The 15,774-nt window shown below is 42.6% G+C and overlaps 4 protein-coding genes across 4 annotated transcripts; 2 read left to right on the top strand and 2 right to left on the bottom strand.

Moving 5' to 3' along the window:
* Positions 1-2,552: 2,552 nt before the first annotated feature.
* SERLADRAFT_405812 (uncharacterized protein) lies at positions 2,553-4,060 on the top strand (the record flags this gene model as incomplete). The annotated part of the gene is given in 7 exon segments (XM_007314282.1): positions 2,553-2,626; positions 2,670-2,834; positions 2,854-2,858; positions 2,903-3,012; positions 3,179-3,367; positions 3,455-3,588; positions 3,661-4,060. 7 exon segments carry the CDS (start codon positions 2,553-2,555, stop codon positions 4,058-4,060), a joined length of 1,077 nt encoding a protein of 358 aa, XP_007314344.1.
* A 532-nt stretch (positions 4,061-4,592) lies between these two features.
* Positions 4,593-7,654, bottom strand: SERLADRAFT_433994 (uncharacterized protein; the record flags this gene model as incomplete). Its single annotated transcript, XM_007314281.1, has 6 exons — positions 4,593-4,658; positions 4,713-5,029; positions 5,171-5,320; positions 5,370-5,451; positions 7,171-7,338; positions 7,388-7,654. 6 exons carry the CDS (start codon positions 7,652-7,654, stop codon positions 4,593-4,595), a joined length of 1,050 nt encoding a protein of 349 aa, XP_007314343.1.
* A 3,359-nt stretch (positions 7,655-11,013) lies between these two features.
* SERLADRAFT_433993 (uncharacterized protein) lies at positions 11,014-12,788 on the bottom strand (the record flags this gene model as incomplete). The annotated part of the gene is made up of 9 exons (XM_007314280.1): positions 11,014-11,187; positions 11,254-11,300; positions 11,355-11,445; positions 11,501-11,523; positions 11,575-11,852; positions 11,886-11,951; positions 12,011-12,152; positions 12,205-12,337; positions 12,399-12,788. 9 exons carry the CDS (start codon positions 12,786-12,788, stop codon positions 11,014-11,016), a joined length of 1,344 nt encoding a protein of 447 aa, XP_007314342.1.
* Positions 12,789-12,819: 31 nt separating this feature from the next.
* Positions 12,820-15,240, top strand: SERLADRAFT_433992 (uncharacterized protein; the record flags this gene model as incomplete). The annotated part of the gene is made up of 10 exons (XM_007314279.1): positions 12,820-12,922; positions 12,983-13,173; positions 13,231-13,369; positions 13,417-13,543; positions 13,593-13,652; positions 13,718-13,971; positions 14,022-14,047; positions 14,123-14,318; positions 14,720-14,879; positions 14,937-15,240. The coding sequence occupies 10 exons, from the start codon at positions 12,820-12,822 to the stop codon at positions 15,238-15,240; spliced, it is 1,560 nt and encodes a 519-aa protein (XP_007314341.1).
* Positions 15,241-15,774: the final 534 nt, after the last annotated feature.

Here is a 15,774-nt window from a genome sequence, read left to right as displayed (position 1 = left end):
ACTAAGGAATAATACATGGAATATCTACTCCTTATATAATAAACAGCAGAGGTCAGGCCAGAAGGAGAAATAATAAAAGAATGATCTGACTAAACAGTTAAACAATAAGAAAAAGGGAGAAATGGTATGATCTATTATAATTACTAATTGTGTGGGAGAAGTCTTTAGTAAGGGATGTACAATTGGCTGGATCAGTGAGCCCATGGGAAGGTGCTGAGTCACAGTCTGTATTGCTGATTAATCTTTCACTGAAATATTCCCGCACACAGCTCTTAATCAGTGCTATGCCATAGGGATATCTTCTTGGGGGTCGGAGATGGATCTCTTATGTCGTAAGTATGATATAATATGAGTGTGATGGAAAATAAGAAGAAGAAAGACACAAGTAACAGAGTACCGGCCGTGACTTCTAATTGAATTGTGAGAGAAGTGATGGGGAATGGGTTGGACAACCATGATATGATGGGAATGCAATTGAGAAATTGATTCCTTACAAGTATGCACCAAAGAAAACAAGTGAAAAAGGCTTTGGGAGTGGCAAGTTACAGTCAATACAACAAGCTTCTTGTTTACCGGAATTATTGGAGTTATTATTCACAGCGGCAGATAAAAGACAAAAGCTAGCTAATTAGCTTGCTATACCACATGCCTAGGGCATCTTTACTAGCTAATGATTCTATGAGGTTGAGGTGAATCTAGGTCAATATATGACAATCCATGTTATCTTTTGTGTTACCAACTAAGGTGCATTAACATAGGATTCTACTCTTCAACTGTCAACAACAACAGTTATCTCCACTGCATGAGAGACTTGTATCCAAAAATAAAAAAACACAGTACAGCGCCAGAAATGGGAGTCTGAACAAAAGGAAAGTGATGCATGGCACAACTGTGTGAAAACTTAAGAAAGAAAGTTAAAGCAGAGAAAGAAAAGATATAAGTACAAAAGTTGGGTATCATAACAACACAGTCCATAAAGACAATAGAAACATACAGAGGAAATATATGGGTAGACTAAAAGTCTGAAGTACACCATAAGATTATCAATCACACATGATACTCAGCAATAAATTGCTAGTCTCATATCACTAAACCTGGAACATTGTTAATTACATATTATTTTTGTTGATACATTGCTAATATCTCATTACTACACCCAGCTTTTAGTGGTGAATACAGTGTGGGATTGATAATCTTCTAGATGTAGTAATATGAGATTGACTGTTAGGATAATATAAATATATGCTTGTAGTGAGCTACAGCCAATACTTCCACATTTTCATATCTGTATCACAGGCTAAAGAATCCAAACATTCAAAAAGCTGGAGCCCCCAAATCCAAACTCCCAAATTTTTGGATTTTCTGGAATTGTGTTCCTTAGGCTGTGTCATTTGGTATAGCCCTGATCAAGAGCTGTGCACAGGAATACTTTGGTGAGAGATAATCAGCAATACAGACTATGACTCAGCACCTTCCCATGGGGTTACTGATCCAGCCAATCACATATTCCTTACTAAAGGCCTCTCCCACATGATTAGTAATTATAATAGATCACACCACTTCTTTTTTTATTTTATTGGTTAGTTGTCAGGTCAGGCCATTTTCCTGTTTTTTTTTTTCCCTTGGGGTCTGACCCTCATTATCTATATAGTAGCTACTTAGTGTATTATTGTTCTTAGTTCAAAATTAGTTTAGATTTGCGTTTATACCAATACTCTTCAGCAACTCTACTCAGCTCCACCACCTTGAAGACCTTGGCCTGATATCAGTTGTTGTTATATAGCTTTGTATTCATTGCCTAACAGACATCAAGACTATACTCAGTCGATTCCAAAACACCTTTAGCATCTTATAGCAAGTATCCAGAGTACCACATGGGAGCGAGGCACAGGGCTATGCCGAGTGGCAGAGCACGAGAAGCACAAGGAAGACCTAAGATTTGGGAGTTTAGACTAGAGGGTTTCTGACTGTTTGGAAGCTTGGGTTTCCTAGCCTGTGGCACGGATATGACAGAATCCTATGTTAATCTACCTTAGTTGGTAATGTAAAAAATAATATAGATTGCTGTATATTAACCTAGGTTATAGGGTAATATATATAAGGATGTTGTTGTGGTCATGGTTTAGCCAACTGGTTCAGATACTGAGAACTGGACTGGACTAAACTTTTTAGGGTTTAGTTCAACAGTTCTCAGTCATGCACCAGTTGACTGAACCAAACTTTGGTATTCCTACTTCACCACATAGTATAGTAATAACCTTCTATCTTAGACGGGGTATTATGACCTGATAATATTACTATATAGACGGGGGTGAGAGTCTACTCATTGAAGATATCCTGGCTGGGTGATAGGGTGCCCCGCCTTAGACGACCCGGTTGGGTGAGAGGACACCTGTCTTAGATAGCCTGGCTGGGTGATTGGGTGCTCGTTGAAGATGACCTGGCTTGGTCACAGGATGATGAGTGGCAAAGGGTGCAATACCAGGCATCCCTAAATTTGTGCTCCTGGGTTGTTACAATTAGGCCTCTTGCATGGCACCCCAATATCAAAAATGTTTTTCCCGGGGTTGCTCTTAGATCTTCCGGAGGGCACCCCAATATTGAAGATATTTTCCCCATTAATTAGGTCTCTTGCATGGCACCCCAATATCAAATATATTGTTTGTAAGAGTGGGTGCTGGGGAGAGATCTGAGGAAGGCCCCACGGAGGGCATGGAGGAAGGACCCGGGGAGCATTTGGAGGAATCTGGGGAGCATTCAGATGAGTTGGACCCCTCCAGGGATGGCAAATTATCTGATAAGCCAGTTGACTCACTTGAAATTGCTGATGAAATGTATATCAGACCTTTTGAGTACAAGTAAATGTATGAACTTATGACTCATGGTCGTTGGGCATATATAGTGGGTAACATGGTGGGTAACATGGGTAAATCTGAAGAAAAAGTATTTCAAGATGGTGGTGGAGTGATATTTGAGATGATGGGACATACCTGGGGATGGTTCCTGGGCACTGTATTTGCACTGGGGAGTTGGCATTTGCAATGCAACATTTCTGGTGTATAAATGTGAAAAATACCAAGTCCAGCTTTCATCACGTGCATTTTTCTCAAAATTCCCACGGGCACAATTTGTGGCACCTGATCCATGTATATTGTGTCTGAACCCTTTAATGTCTCAGTCACTCAGATATAACACATTACACAACACTTTTGACCCCTCCCCAACCAAAAACACCATCCCAATGTCTTTCTCCACCCAAGAAAAGATCTACACAGCCAATGAGCGCATTAGGAAGGCCGTTATGTACTGGCCCATAGTTCCTGTCCAACACAGGGACCATTTTTTGGAGAGACTGAGGGAGAAAGTAGTGAGTAGAACAGACACAATAAGGGAAGTAAACAAAGCCGGGCACAACTTCCACATCCCCTGGCTCTTTTTGACGGCCATCACGCAGTTTGGAAGAGTAGAGAATAAGGGAAGGGCAGTGGATCCATCATTAATCACCCGGGATGATGAGGCAGTGGAGGAATTGGCCTGGATTGAGCCCGGGAGACAGACTCCTGAGAGGAGGGAGGCTCTGGACAATAGGTGGTGGTTGTAAAGTATGTTTCTTATTTTTTCATCATTTTTCAATTTCTTACTGACTGTTTATTTTCACAGTGGTTCTACCTTGTCCTCGTACATTCTCCACAATGCCCATCCAGCCAGTATGTTCCAAAAGCCCCCCAGCGCCCACCACAGGCAAACAAAAGCGCAATGTTGCTTGCATGCCCGTGATTTCATCAAAGAAGGCAAAGAGGGCAGCTCTGTCCTGGTGCTCCCCATATCTACCCCCTTTTCCTGGGCCCTCAAGGCTATCTTGCCCCCCACACACCCACCCTGGCCCTGGGATTTCTGGTGGTCAGTGCCCAGACCCCGTAGCACCTCCAACCAGCAAGGAAAAGGGAAAGGTGGTGGTAGAGATTACCAGGGGTGTAGAAGATCTGCAGAGAAAGAGCATGGAGGAGGGGTGCAAGTGGTGCAGGCTGGACAAGTTTGCCTGCACCATAAGCAAAAGTAGGGAGGTTTTGGATGCTGTGGCAAGGCTGCCATTGCCATCCCCCAGCCCCCTTCCCATTTGCCATTTGTACCCTGGAGGCTATTGACACCCCCCCCCCCCCTGGACATCATACTCCCCTCCCCCAACTGCCTTCGTTGATGTGGCCTGTGTGCATTGTTGTTGCCTGTCCTCTACCGAATCTATCATCAAGCTCAAGGCTCATCCCTCGGATTTACATATAAGTGTGGGTCATTTTCAGCCTATCCTTTAATAATGTTGCTGATATCAAGAACAGGTTTTCTATTACTATCTGCTAGAAAATATGTACGGAGCTGGCATAGAACAATGCACTCTGTTGAAGAGTGTAAGGGCCAAGGTTAATTTGTCTTTCTATGTATCTAATGACCACATCAGTTTTGTGTCAGGTAGCTAATAAGAAATAGCACTATCAAACGTTAAAGGATATTGAGGCTCCTGATTCATCTATAGGGCCATATATTTGGTTGATTTCAGCCAAAGCACTTTCAAAAGCAGACATATTTATGTCGCCAGTCTACATCCGAGCTGAGTCTGTACTGCTTAGCCAGTTTAAGAAGTCTGAATCACTGACGTCCATGTCCTGAAAGAAACTTTAGGAAAAGGACAATGTATATGTAGAAATAAAGTTACTCACCTTGTCTCGATGACTGATTTCTCCATTTACATCATTCACAGTGTTTATAGTCGCAGATCTAACCATCTGATTAACAGATGGAGTTCCGTGTTGAGTTGCCACACCCATTGCACTAGCTTCAGTGCTGCACTGCGTATTAGTCATTATGGGTGTTGGGAGTCTGATAGAGCTTTCAGGGCATGTGCTGTTGGGTGAGTTGTCTTCGCTCTTAGAATCATTAATAAACTCGGTGCTTTTGTAGGTGCTTTGTTTGTTAGAACCAGGAGGTGTAGTGCCACTTGTAGCATTCTTCCCTGTGGTTCTCTTCTGGCCCTTGTCTGATCAGGCTCTGCAACGGATCTCTATAGTTTCTCCATTTGTTATGCCTTGATTATGTTTGCTGAGTAGCCTTTCATATTCCTCTTCGCTGATCTCTTTCCAGTGGATTAATCCTGACTGCCATTGTTGCAGCAACAAACCTAGTTCCAGCAATGAGCTGCACGCTTTGCTCAGGTTTTCAAATGGTATGTCACTTGGCCAACCTTCAATGATGACCTGGTAACGCTGTACAATATTTTGCCAGTATAAAACCCACTGCATCTTTGCATTAGGATCATCGGTGATATCCTCTGTTGGGTATGTTAGCAAACCCCTTACACAAATAAATGGTACACTGACTAAGTTTATCGTTGATTAATTTATGGATTTGAGCCCAGACTTGAGATATTTGCTGCTGATGGTTTTGTGCTGCACCTATTAACTGAGATGGTATGTCATGTAATTTTCTTGTAATTTTACTTTTATCACATACCTTTCATTCCTTGTATAGCAAATCCCTCCATCTTACAAATCAAGTCCTGCATATTGATCCTCATTACTGCACTCATAAATCATTGATGCCCAGTGTTGTAAAGTTGATTCCACAGAGGGGGAGGTCCATGGAACCACAGATTGTTATCATCATTGATTCAACACCAGTATATAGCCGCAGGCTATTTAACTGAGAAAAGGATTTTGTTTCAAATCAATTACTTACCTTGTTCTCAATAACTCGCAGTGTTTTGGTTACATCAGCAACTCTTGACCTTGTTGAACTTCTTTGGCTTGTGTTCTTTGTTTCTTGCCATATTGAAAAATCCTTTAGCAGCTGCTCCTTATCTTCTACCAACAGCTGCTGATATTCTGTTGTATAGCCTTGTACATGATTGACAAAACTGTATTTTTGTGCTTTTTTTCCAAAGCCAAATTCAGTAAGATGGTGAGTATTTATAAGTAGTTTGGTTTGTTACCTTTGTTGCTATTATGCTCACGTGCTTTGTTCCAACAGAAAGCATTCCAAGCATTGGCCTTGTTCCGCTTCAGCATCCGTCATGGATATCCCATGTATAGTTCCTGCTGAACATAGTGCAGACTTTTGCTGTGAGATGTTGCCAAAATTGCTGTTGTTTTGTCAATCTAACGCAAAGCCTCATCCAGGTCACATTGCAGAAGTGTAGACTTTTCACAATGTCTGGCTATAATAGCAGCACGTGCTTCCTTGCTAAGTTTGACCTTGGGACGACGAACATTTGTAAAGCTTTCATTTGGCCTTGTACATCTGTTAGACATGATGAATTGCAGGTGATGAAATGGGCAAGGCAGCGGGCGTATCAGGCAAGTATACTCAAGTGGGCAGTGACCTGTATATATAACAAAATAAAGCTTATAAACATCTTTGTTTGCCAAAGCATGCATTACTTTTTCATTCAAGGACATGAGGACTGAGCACCAAAAGATATGTGAAGTGATACTAGAAGAGAAAAAGGTAGGACACATATAGCAACATCCAGATCAAAACACATTTCAAACCGAGGTAGAGTGCCGACTCGGACTTCATCAGTGGAACTACATTAGGACCCTGCAAGTCGGCAAGTAAAGCCCTTGCCATGTTTGATGCTTGTTCATACATCAAATCCCATGCTTCAGACCTCAATGTAACCTCCCATTGGCTGCTCCAGACAGAGCTAACTAATCCCCTGAGCCTCAACACGACGTCCTCACCTAGCTTGAAGTGGTCAATAACAGCATCAGTGTTCGGACCAATGCTGATGAGTGCTGGACCATTTTGGGCTTGAAAATAGTTTTGAATGGCTGTTCCATAATAGAGAAAAGCATCAGCATGTTGCCGCCAACAAATTGGTGTAGATATAGAAGGGGACTTATGCGCAGATGTAAGCTTGTTTTTGCTCATGCCATCATGCACTAATGCAGAACATCAAATATAGCTACCAGCTGCATTCTCTGGGAAAGGTAAATGTGGTGCCTTTAGTAGCCGGATTGGCATTGCCTGACCTTTAGACCTTATTGTTAGCATCTTGGAAAAAAAAATTAAGATTATTGTAAATGTATGACTGTGTGGTGGAGTGACACCTTCAATCTCACAGTGTTTGCTGAAGCAATCCAAATGAGGTATGGCAATGTTAGTGCAAAAACCCTGCACCAGCTGGGCTGTGTCTCGGCCAGTTTGCTCGGGTATCTCAGCAAGTTCACAAGGAGTGATGTAAAGGTCAATAGGAATGTGTTCGGGTAATGGTCCAGATGATGTGTTAAACCCAGGACAGCGGACCAAAAATGATATTCCACCGTCAAGGCGATCCTGTGCTGTGATCTGGGATAATTGTAAGTAACATTAAAAAATCAATAGGAATGAAGCATACAGCATCAAAAACATCTTGTAGTGTTGTCCCAGCAAGTTCCTCCTTTTGGAGCGAGCTCTCTTTGTGCGCAGCATCTGGATTGAAAGCAATATATGATAGATGCAGACCTGCAATTCTCCTTGTGTAATAATGAGCACCATCAACATGTGCATTGTACCGGAGTACAGCACGAGCTGCAGCTTGACGTTCATTGTTGCTAGGGCCCTGTTCCAGAAGTGGGTACAAAGCTGCAAGAGCGGGAATTGTGAATTCTTGGTAGTCAGCCATGTATAAATTGGTGAAAATATTCAAACGGTTAAGGGTTAAGGGTCTGTTGTCTTGTGATATTTGGTTCTTTGCTTGAAAAAATCCCGACTAAGTGAAAAAGGCATGACTGCATAATAGGGAGCGGCTTCTTCTGATGAGTTCAGCACAGACCCAAAGAAAGCGAGTGCAATACTATTATGTTGACTCAATCAACTACTGAATGCATGTAGCTTACTACATTATGTGATTCAAATACATTATCTTCATATGTAATAGCGTCATCATCCATGTATCCCAACCCTACAGCCCTTGTAAGACCATCAGATCTACAAGCCACAGTGCAAGCACTGCGGACACCAGAAAAACCTGGTAAATTTTCAATCTGACGTAGGCGATGTAGGTGCACAGAATCGATTAGTTAATGTGACTGATATTGTCGCTTCAATTCAGTCCCAAGCTTTGGGTTGGATACTGAAAGTTCTGCTAACACCTGAGTAATGTTGGTATCCTTTTTCCTATAGCAGCATATAAACATTGAATCTCCACATTCAACCGAGCAATCTCTTCATGAGCACAACAGAGTTTGAAGTACTTGACAGTAGCTTCTCAATATGCAGGCAGTGTCCACCTTTCACTGCATACATCAGTATCTGAATATTGAAAGACATCAAATTCACCCAAAAATGAGTATTGAACAATATCTGTCCATGATAGTTTGCTTTGTGGTGGATTGAGAGAAATGGCACAATTGTTATAGCGAGTGGGAGCATTTTGTATTGCCTGTGATCATGACTGTAAAGCCTTTGCCTATATGCTCCCGTAATTTATAACCTAGAATATGTTACTAAAAGTGAGGTATCACATAGTAGAAATGTCTCACCTGTGCCAGACATTGATAATTTTGCTAATTCAAACAGTCGCATTACCACCAGACATTCCAAGTCATTTAATGTAACTTTGTATTTTGACAAAGCAATAGCCTCCTTGTGTTGGCCATACTCCTTGCCACCGACATCCCATTATTCTTCAATACAAAGTTGATGTTCTATGGTGCTGGCATGTCGCATACCAGTAGTACAAAGCAATGCCAACATTTAGCAATAAAAATTCCAGATGCATCATATATCGACAGCATTTTCTTTCGGTTTTCTGGGTTTGCATTTCGCCATCTGGTAATACAGGGTAGTTCCTTGTCAGTTGTTTCTACCGTGTCATCATCTACCCAGCCATTGTTGAAGTCATCTGGCTTCTTGGCTGGTCGCGACTTCACCCCATCTTTGAATGTGTCAACAAATTCTGCTGTGAGCCAATAGTCTGACCGTGTTACAATAACATAATTTTCGGACCTTCCCTTTACTTTTATTCTCCGCTTTAACCTTGTACTTTAGCTTTCACACATGGTGCCACGCAACACTTCCCCTTTTTGTCCAAACTCCTCTTTCTCGCGCTGCATTGCCTTTCTTCTTATTATAGACACAACTCTCTCACACAGTGGAGCTGGCCATGCGGGCTAGGCCCCATGACATCATCAGCCACTGTCGCTATCAACTATATAGTACATATGTACAAATAACCCTGTAGTAGTATATATACCCCAATAGATCCAGGAGACTCCTCAGCGAGTCCTCCTGTTGTTAACCAACAAACTCTCTGCAGCCTAAAGGGGTAACCACTCCCTCATCATCTTCCTTATAGTGTGTTTCTGTGTGCGCCAGAGTAACTAACTCTTGGTTGTTACAGACCGTGCTTTGCGTGGGTCATCCCATGCATTGCAAATTGAAGAACCCCATCTCTTTAAACTATTATTCCCATCAAATGAAACAAGCCAGTCAAAGCTAAGTTGTGATTCGCCTTCTAACTTGTGAAAACAAGCCAAACATGAGTGAAGAAGCCGCCAATTTGGTGTATCATCCCTGCGAGCAGCTTTGATGAGTGAATCAACCCGATAAACAATTTTGAGATAAATATCATAGGCTGCAGTGAACTGTGTTTTAAGATATGGATGATATGGCAGCTACGCTACAACCAGTGGATGCAAATGCAATACGGTACATAACAAACTTACATTGTGTAGATAACATAGTGTTTTGCACTGTGCCTGTATTGAAAACCGGGGGCAGCTACAATGCATTTGTCGGTATGCTGCTAAAGTACAAATTGACAGTGCAACTGTAGGGTATAGCAGATGCAGCAACACAGCTTGTATAGAAGATGACCTTTTACTGTTGCCCTCCTTCACTTTTTTCCATTGCCTTCCTGCTGTGAGGATTTCTGAACGACGCTGTGAACGATGATACACATGTGAAATGGTTAATTTAGTCAAACCCTGCACTCTCTCACCAGGAGTATTGCGAGGCATCAGAAACTACTGTAGGCTTTACTGAAGATGTACTTAGCTTGTTTCTAATAGAACTGGATGAGCCTTGAGCTTGATGATGGATTTGATAGACACCACAGGCAAGAAACCGTGGCGGCTAGTTTGATGCCACAGAGGTCATGCGCGTCAACCTAATAATCTCGGCCTGTGAGCCCGACCACCCAAAACGCCGCCTGTTGTTAAAGACAAAAGACTATGCCAGTTAGAGCTTGACAATACTGAGCTTATGACTGGTAGAGCAGACAATTTGATGTCGTGAATCAATCATCTAGTTAGGTTTTACTTTAGCTGGCTCCAGACGAGTTTATTTGGACGATGATGCATCGAAGAACTTCTAGTTCTGACCCTCAAATTCAAAGCTTCCAGGCTGCAAATTTTGAGATTATATACAGCGTGCTTTCTACGGACATAGAACGTCCTGGATTATTTAAATCGTATTGTATGTACTAAGTTGTGGGTTGGTGATGACCTATTTTTTACAAAGGTGAAATCCGGCATGCCAGCTGCACATAAGACAGACTTGTTTAGCATGGAGATTTCTACGAGCATTCATGTTGCACCCTGGCTACTTCATCATGCGAATACATAATAGCAGCTTGTGCGCTTGTTTCCCTGTTTTTTCGGTTTTGGCTGTGAGTTTGTGACGACTGTCACCCGACTGGTACACAAAATTACTGTTATTCGCTGCTCTGCGCTGGTCGCTGCGCTATAGCTTCCGGCGCCTGCACTCATCTTTGAGGTGGAGCTTTGGTGGAGCTATGTGTGTGCTGTGTAAGAGCTTATCGGGATCCTGCGCTGCGTTGTTAAAGACAAATGGGACGACTGAATTTCGTTTCAACACTAGCAATATTCCTTGTAATGCCTACTCATGTGCTACTTCTAGCTCTAAAAACTCCCTCAGACCGCTTCGTAACAGTTCCTTTGTGTATGCCCATAACACCGAAATAAATTCCATCAAATATTTAAAGAAAGCGACGGTGGTCATCCGCTGGTTCATACAAAGTTAATGGGTGGCATATAGGCGTAGAGGCATACATACTAGCAGTTGTAATTTCACTTCCATAGAGGTGCTGTCGCGATAGAACGCATACGTGGCCACGATGAGAGCAATACCTCCCAAGATATAAAACTGGAGCTCTCGAACATTTTCCTCGACATTGGCATAGATGTAGAATTTCTGTTAAGTCAAGTCATTGAAATTAGTGATTATATGACAGATCATTTTTGCGATAGACAAACTCACCCATGTGCTTGTCAATGAATCAAGCAATGACTCCCGGGCATCCGAAGCTACAATCCATAGATACATGACTAACGGGCTCGAGAACACAAGAGGTAACATACTGAGCTGTGCTTTCCATATTCTGATGTAAGTTGACTCGCTTTTTTCAGCGGCAGCGGCAGCAATGTAACCAGTGGTCCGATATTGTTTAGCCTAAACAAAGTGAACATATAGTTATCACGCACGTATAAAAATGAGAGGTACGTACACAAATAATCTGAATCAAGTCATCTACTGCCCATCAAAAAGAATCCTCCGCCAAAAATCATAAGAGTGGCGTACCTTCATGAGTGAGAGTTTGAATAAGGTCTCCCGTCTTAGTTTCCCAAAGGGGTACGTTTCCACGGGGGGCACCAGATAGGACGACTTGACCATTGTGGGTAAACGCAACTTCAAGCGGTACATTCCTAGTAGCGTCAGAAACATATTTGAAAGATTGCTTTAACTTGGATTGTCCCAGAGGGTAAAGTTCGATTGCTCCTGAAAGATTTGACAGCAATAAAGTCCGACAGTTGGGCGACAATGCTGAAAAACCGCTATTTACGGGAGGTACTCGTGCACTGTGATATAGTCACATTAAAAAGAAAGCTTACATGTAACCGTGGTCGTGTTCAGGTTCAATCTGCCAAAGGCGCGCATGACTATCGACATCCCAGCAACTGTGTTGTAATAAATCTGAATAGACTCAAATAGATGGAGATGAGATGAATAGACCTACATCACCCCATGATTTAAGTACGATACAACGAGTCGAGCTCCATATTTCAAAAAATGCAATGACCGTGGCCTGATTCGGTTGTCACTACGTTCTTCGTTGAATTTTCCCGGCTTTGGGAGAAGATTGTAAGTAGCGTATCTTTCTATAAACATGTCAGATTGATAGCATCAATGTGAGAAAGTCCATTAACCTACCGTGCGATATATCTCGAGCAATATGCACTTCAGGACCTACTCCGGCAGCGAGGGTGCCATGGGAAGCATCGAATGCGAGACAATATACCGGAGCCTCTGTACCAAAGAGGATCTTTTGACTGCCAGCCTTACTCTACAATAGAATCGGCATTTTCAGCAATACCGTCGCCATCACGAGTCGATTCAATTTGTACCTTAAAATCATTTATAAAACCTGCTACACCATCCTCACAGCCAAACACGAGCGCACCACGCCTCCTGGGATCCCAAGCTAACGAGAGCACTGGACTGTTCATCGTTACTTGGCACAAAGAAATACCTTTCATTACATCCCATATAACAAGTTTCGCATCATCCCCACCACTGGCTATGTAATTCCCCGAAGGTGAGAAAGCCATGCAATTGACGGTATCTTGATGGCCATCGGTGAGATCATGAAGGCGAAAATATGGGCTTTTAAGAGAAGTCATTGAGATATCATACACCTGACCAGGCGCGCTGTCATGCACAGTAAAACGAGTATAATGCTTAGGTAAGCTTCCATTGCGGATCCGCGGATCAGCACGAATCGCGCCCACATGCATTTCGCTGCATCAGCATTCTGCGTTTATCACGATGGATTTGAGGCGTTACGAGCTTCAATGGTCATTTACAGGCCATACTCAACCCATCAATGTGCTGAAGTTCTCCGAAGATGGAACGGAGCTTGCCAGTGGAGGTAGGCTATCTATAAGCCAATATCGATTTGAATGGGAACTGACATATTGGCCGTTCTTAGCAGATGACGGCCATATTCGAATATGGTCCCTGACAGCTGGCAAGCTTAAGCAAATTATCAAACCAAAACAAGGTCCAATCTCGTGTTTACTCTGGTTTTCATTTCCTCAGGCCCCTCGTGACTCGTACATAATGTCTGGGGGTGCAGATGGAACCATTAAGATGTGGCAGAAGTTTGAATCCGCTGACTCTGTTCGTCGATTTTCAATTTTATATATGATTATGTAGGTACTTATTACCAAAGTCTAGGTTGAGTTCGTTTTTTCCACCATGATAACTGTGTACGATGGTTGCATTGAAAGCATGTCAATGAATAACGCACAAAGTCTACTTGCTGTGGTAGGTCTGGGGCGCCTTACACTGTATGCTATGGACATAAATCAGATTGGTAAGGTCATATCATTCTCCAGCTCCGCACTCCTGACGTTGTTGTAGTACCACTCCGGGAGATTCTTTCAGAACCCCCACAAGCAGAGGCACCTCGACCAGCACTGGCGAGATGTGTTCATTTTTTTGACGAAGACCGCGCGATCATGGTTGCCTTTCTTGACTCCAAAGAAATGTCATTATATTCGTTTGGAGTATTTTGTATGTGCTGACGTTAATGGTAGTATAGCGTGGAAAATTGCTCCATGGAAGAAGTGCTGGTATGTTAAATTGCATTCGCGAATGTGAGTAGTCTTTTGGGCTTGATATTCGAGTCCGCCATAGTCAAATAATTGGTTTATCTCTTCAGCGGTAATACTTCGTGGTGGCCTGCCACTAGATCTCTTCTAGTCTCGAATCTCGTCGACGGTGTCGACATATATCGTATAACCGACCGACCAACCTTTATTCGCAAGTTACCTGTACGCATCACACGTAATTATACCAAGCAAGTTCATTTTGGATGGAACGGGGCCTTGGCTGTATGTGGTAGCGATAGGGGAGAAGTCTACCTGTGGGAAGTAGAGTCTGGAACTCCACATCAAGTTCTCGTCCATGGGGGAGGTCAGTATTTTGTTCTGTTACGTCAGACTTACTGATGATCAGGTTCTCAGAAACCGAGTTAATTCAAGCTGTCTCTGTGAGTCTTTTTAATACACCGCACGACATGTTTTGTTGAAATTTTATTAATATTTTTACTTGTCATTTAATGCAGTGCTGCTCGCCTTCGAAAAAGAAACATATGCTAGCAAGCGGTTCAACGGATGCTGGCAACTGTCGTCCCTCCATCAAAGTCTGGGTAGCCTCTACTACCAGTAGTCATATTACACCTAAGGATATAAAGGTGATAGATAACTCGACTACATCGACGAGAAGAGTCCCTACCACTACCATGAATGTATGGATACGCTGTATCCTTGTTTCTGTGTTCTTCATTTTTCCTGCTGCTGTGGCGGTATTTGCCTATTGTTACTTATCCATGACAACAACTTGATTTACACCTCTATGTACATTGTAGATGGGGTGGACATAGTGACGAGGGGGCGGCCAGACATGACGGAAATCAAGGCCAATTGACGTGTTTTACCAAATATTCGGACTTGAAAGCAATTTACACTCAAAGCGGAGATCTAAGTACTGTGATGTAGAAAGATGGCATTGACTGATTCATTAAGAAACACTAGGAGCAATGCCTCACCTTCTATGTCAAATCTGCGATCTACCTGTTCTTGCGAAATCCCAGATATCTGTGACACCCTGTAGTAAGCGTTTGTGTCCTTTGTGCTTGAGCATAGTCCTCACCTTTTGTTAGATCATATTTTCTGCCGATTATGCATCGAAAAACATGTCGAACTAGACGATGCATGTCCAAACTGTGGTCACAAGCCGCTGAGCAAGAATTCCTTGAAAGTTATATATGTTACAGGGAACGAGGACACTATTGACACAAAAATGATGGAAATCGCCATGCAGTGAGTTTGTGTTTATGTTTCTCCATAACATCTACATTGGTAACAAACGTTAAACAGAGCCAGTATTGGATCCAAGTCCTCGCAGGGCGGAACTTCCCTGGAGGATCTCAAAGCGAGGCGTGCTACGCTTGAAACAGAACGAATGGGAAATACTCGTATCATTGACAACCTACAAAGTCAGCTCGAAGCCTCTCGTGTGCTGGAACAAGAAGCTCACACGCAACAAACAAATCTGGACAGGACATTACAAGAACTTCGCGTCAAGCATTCGCAGCTGCAGGAGGCTTTGGAAGGTACTAAAAACCAGGTATATTTCAATCAATATCCTACTTCAACGATCGTCTTCAGTTTTATTCTGTAGCGAGGCAGGCGAACCTGAGTTCACTCCACTGGTATATTGGACAGTATTGTAATGGTACTTTGGTGAGACCAGTCAGATAGTAAGATTTGAGCGTTCATAGTATATTTTTATGAGATGTCTGTCACGCTCGTATAATGAAAATGAGAAGTATATGTTATCCAGAATACCAGTAATTGAAGGCCTGAAGGCTTGTTGTCGAGCGTAAGTTATAAAGAACGCAGCTATGTACTATCATACTGTGACGAGAACTACCGGTACATAATATATTCAGAATACTAGATATATCTGTTCTACCTCCTACACTATAAATCTCCTTCATCATCTGAATTGTCGACTACATCATATAGGGCTTCTGTGAAATCTTCAGTGTCATCATCAGTGGTATCGACGGATTGCTGCCGCGTCTCACTATCTTCTCTCCAAAGCACCGACTCACTCATGCCTCCAGGTTCTTGAGACGCAAGTAGTATAGGACTTCTGAAAAACTGAACCGGTTGCTCAGTGACCTCTGTGCTGACTGTAAAATTGCAAGGG

The sequence above is a fragment of the Serpula lacrymans genome, assembly GCF_000218685.1.
Source record: "Serpula lacrymans var. lacrymans S7.9 unplaced genomic scaffold SERLAscaffold_3, whole genome shotgun sequence".
NCBI classification, from domain to species: domain Eukaryota; kingdom Fungi; phylum Basidiomycota; class Agaricomycetes; order Boletales; family Serpulaceae; genus Serpula; species Serpula lacrymans.
Note: the sequence above shows the minus strand (reverse complement) of the source record. Positions and strands in the feature narration are given on the sequence as shown.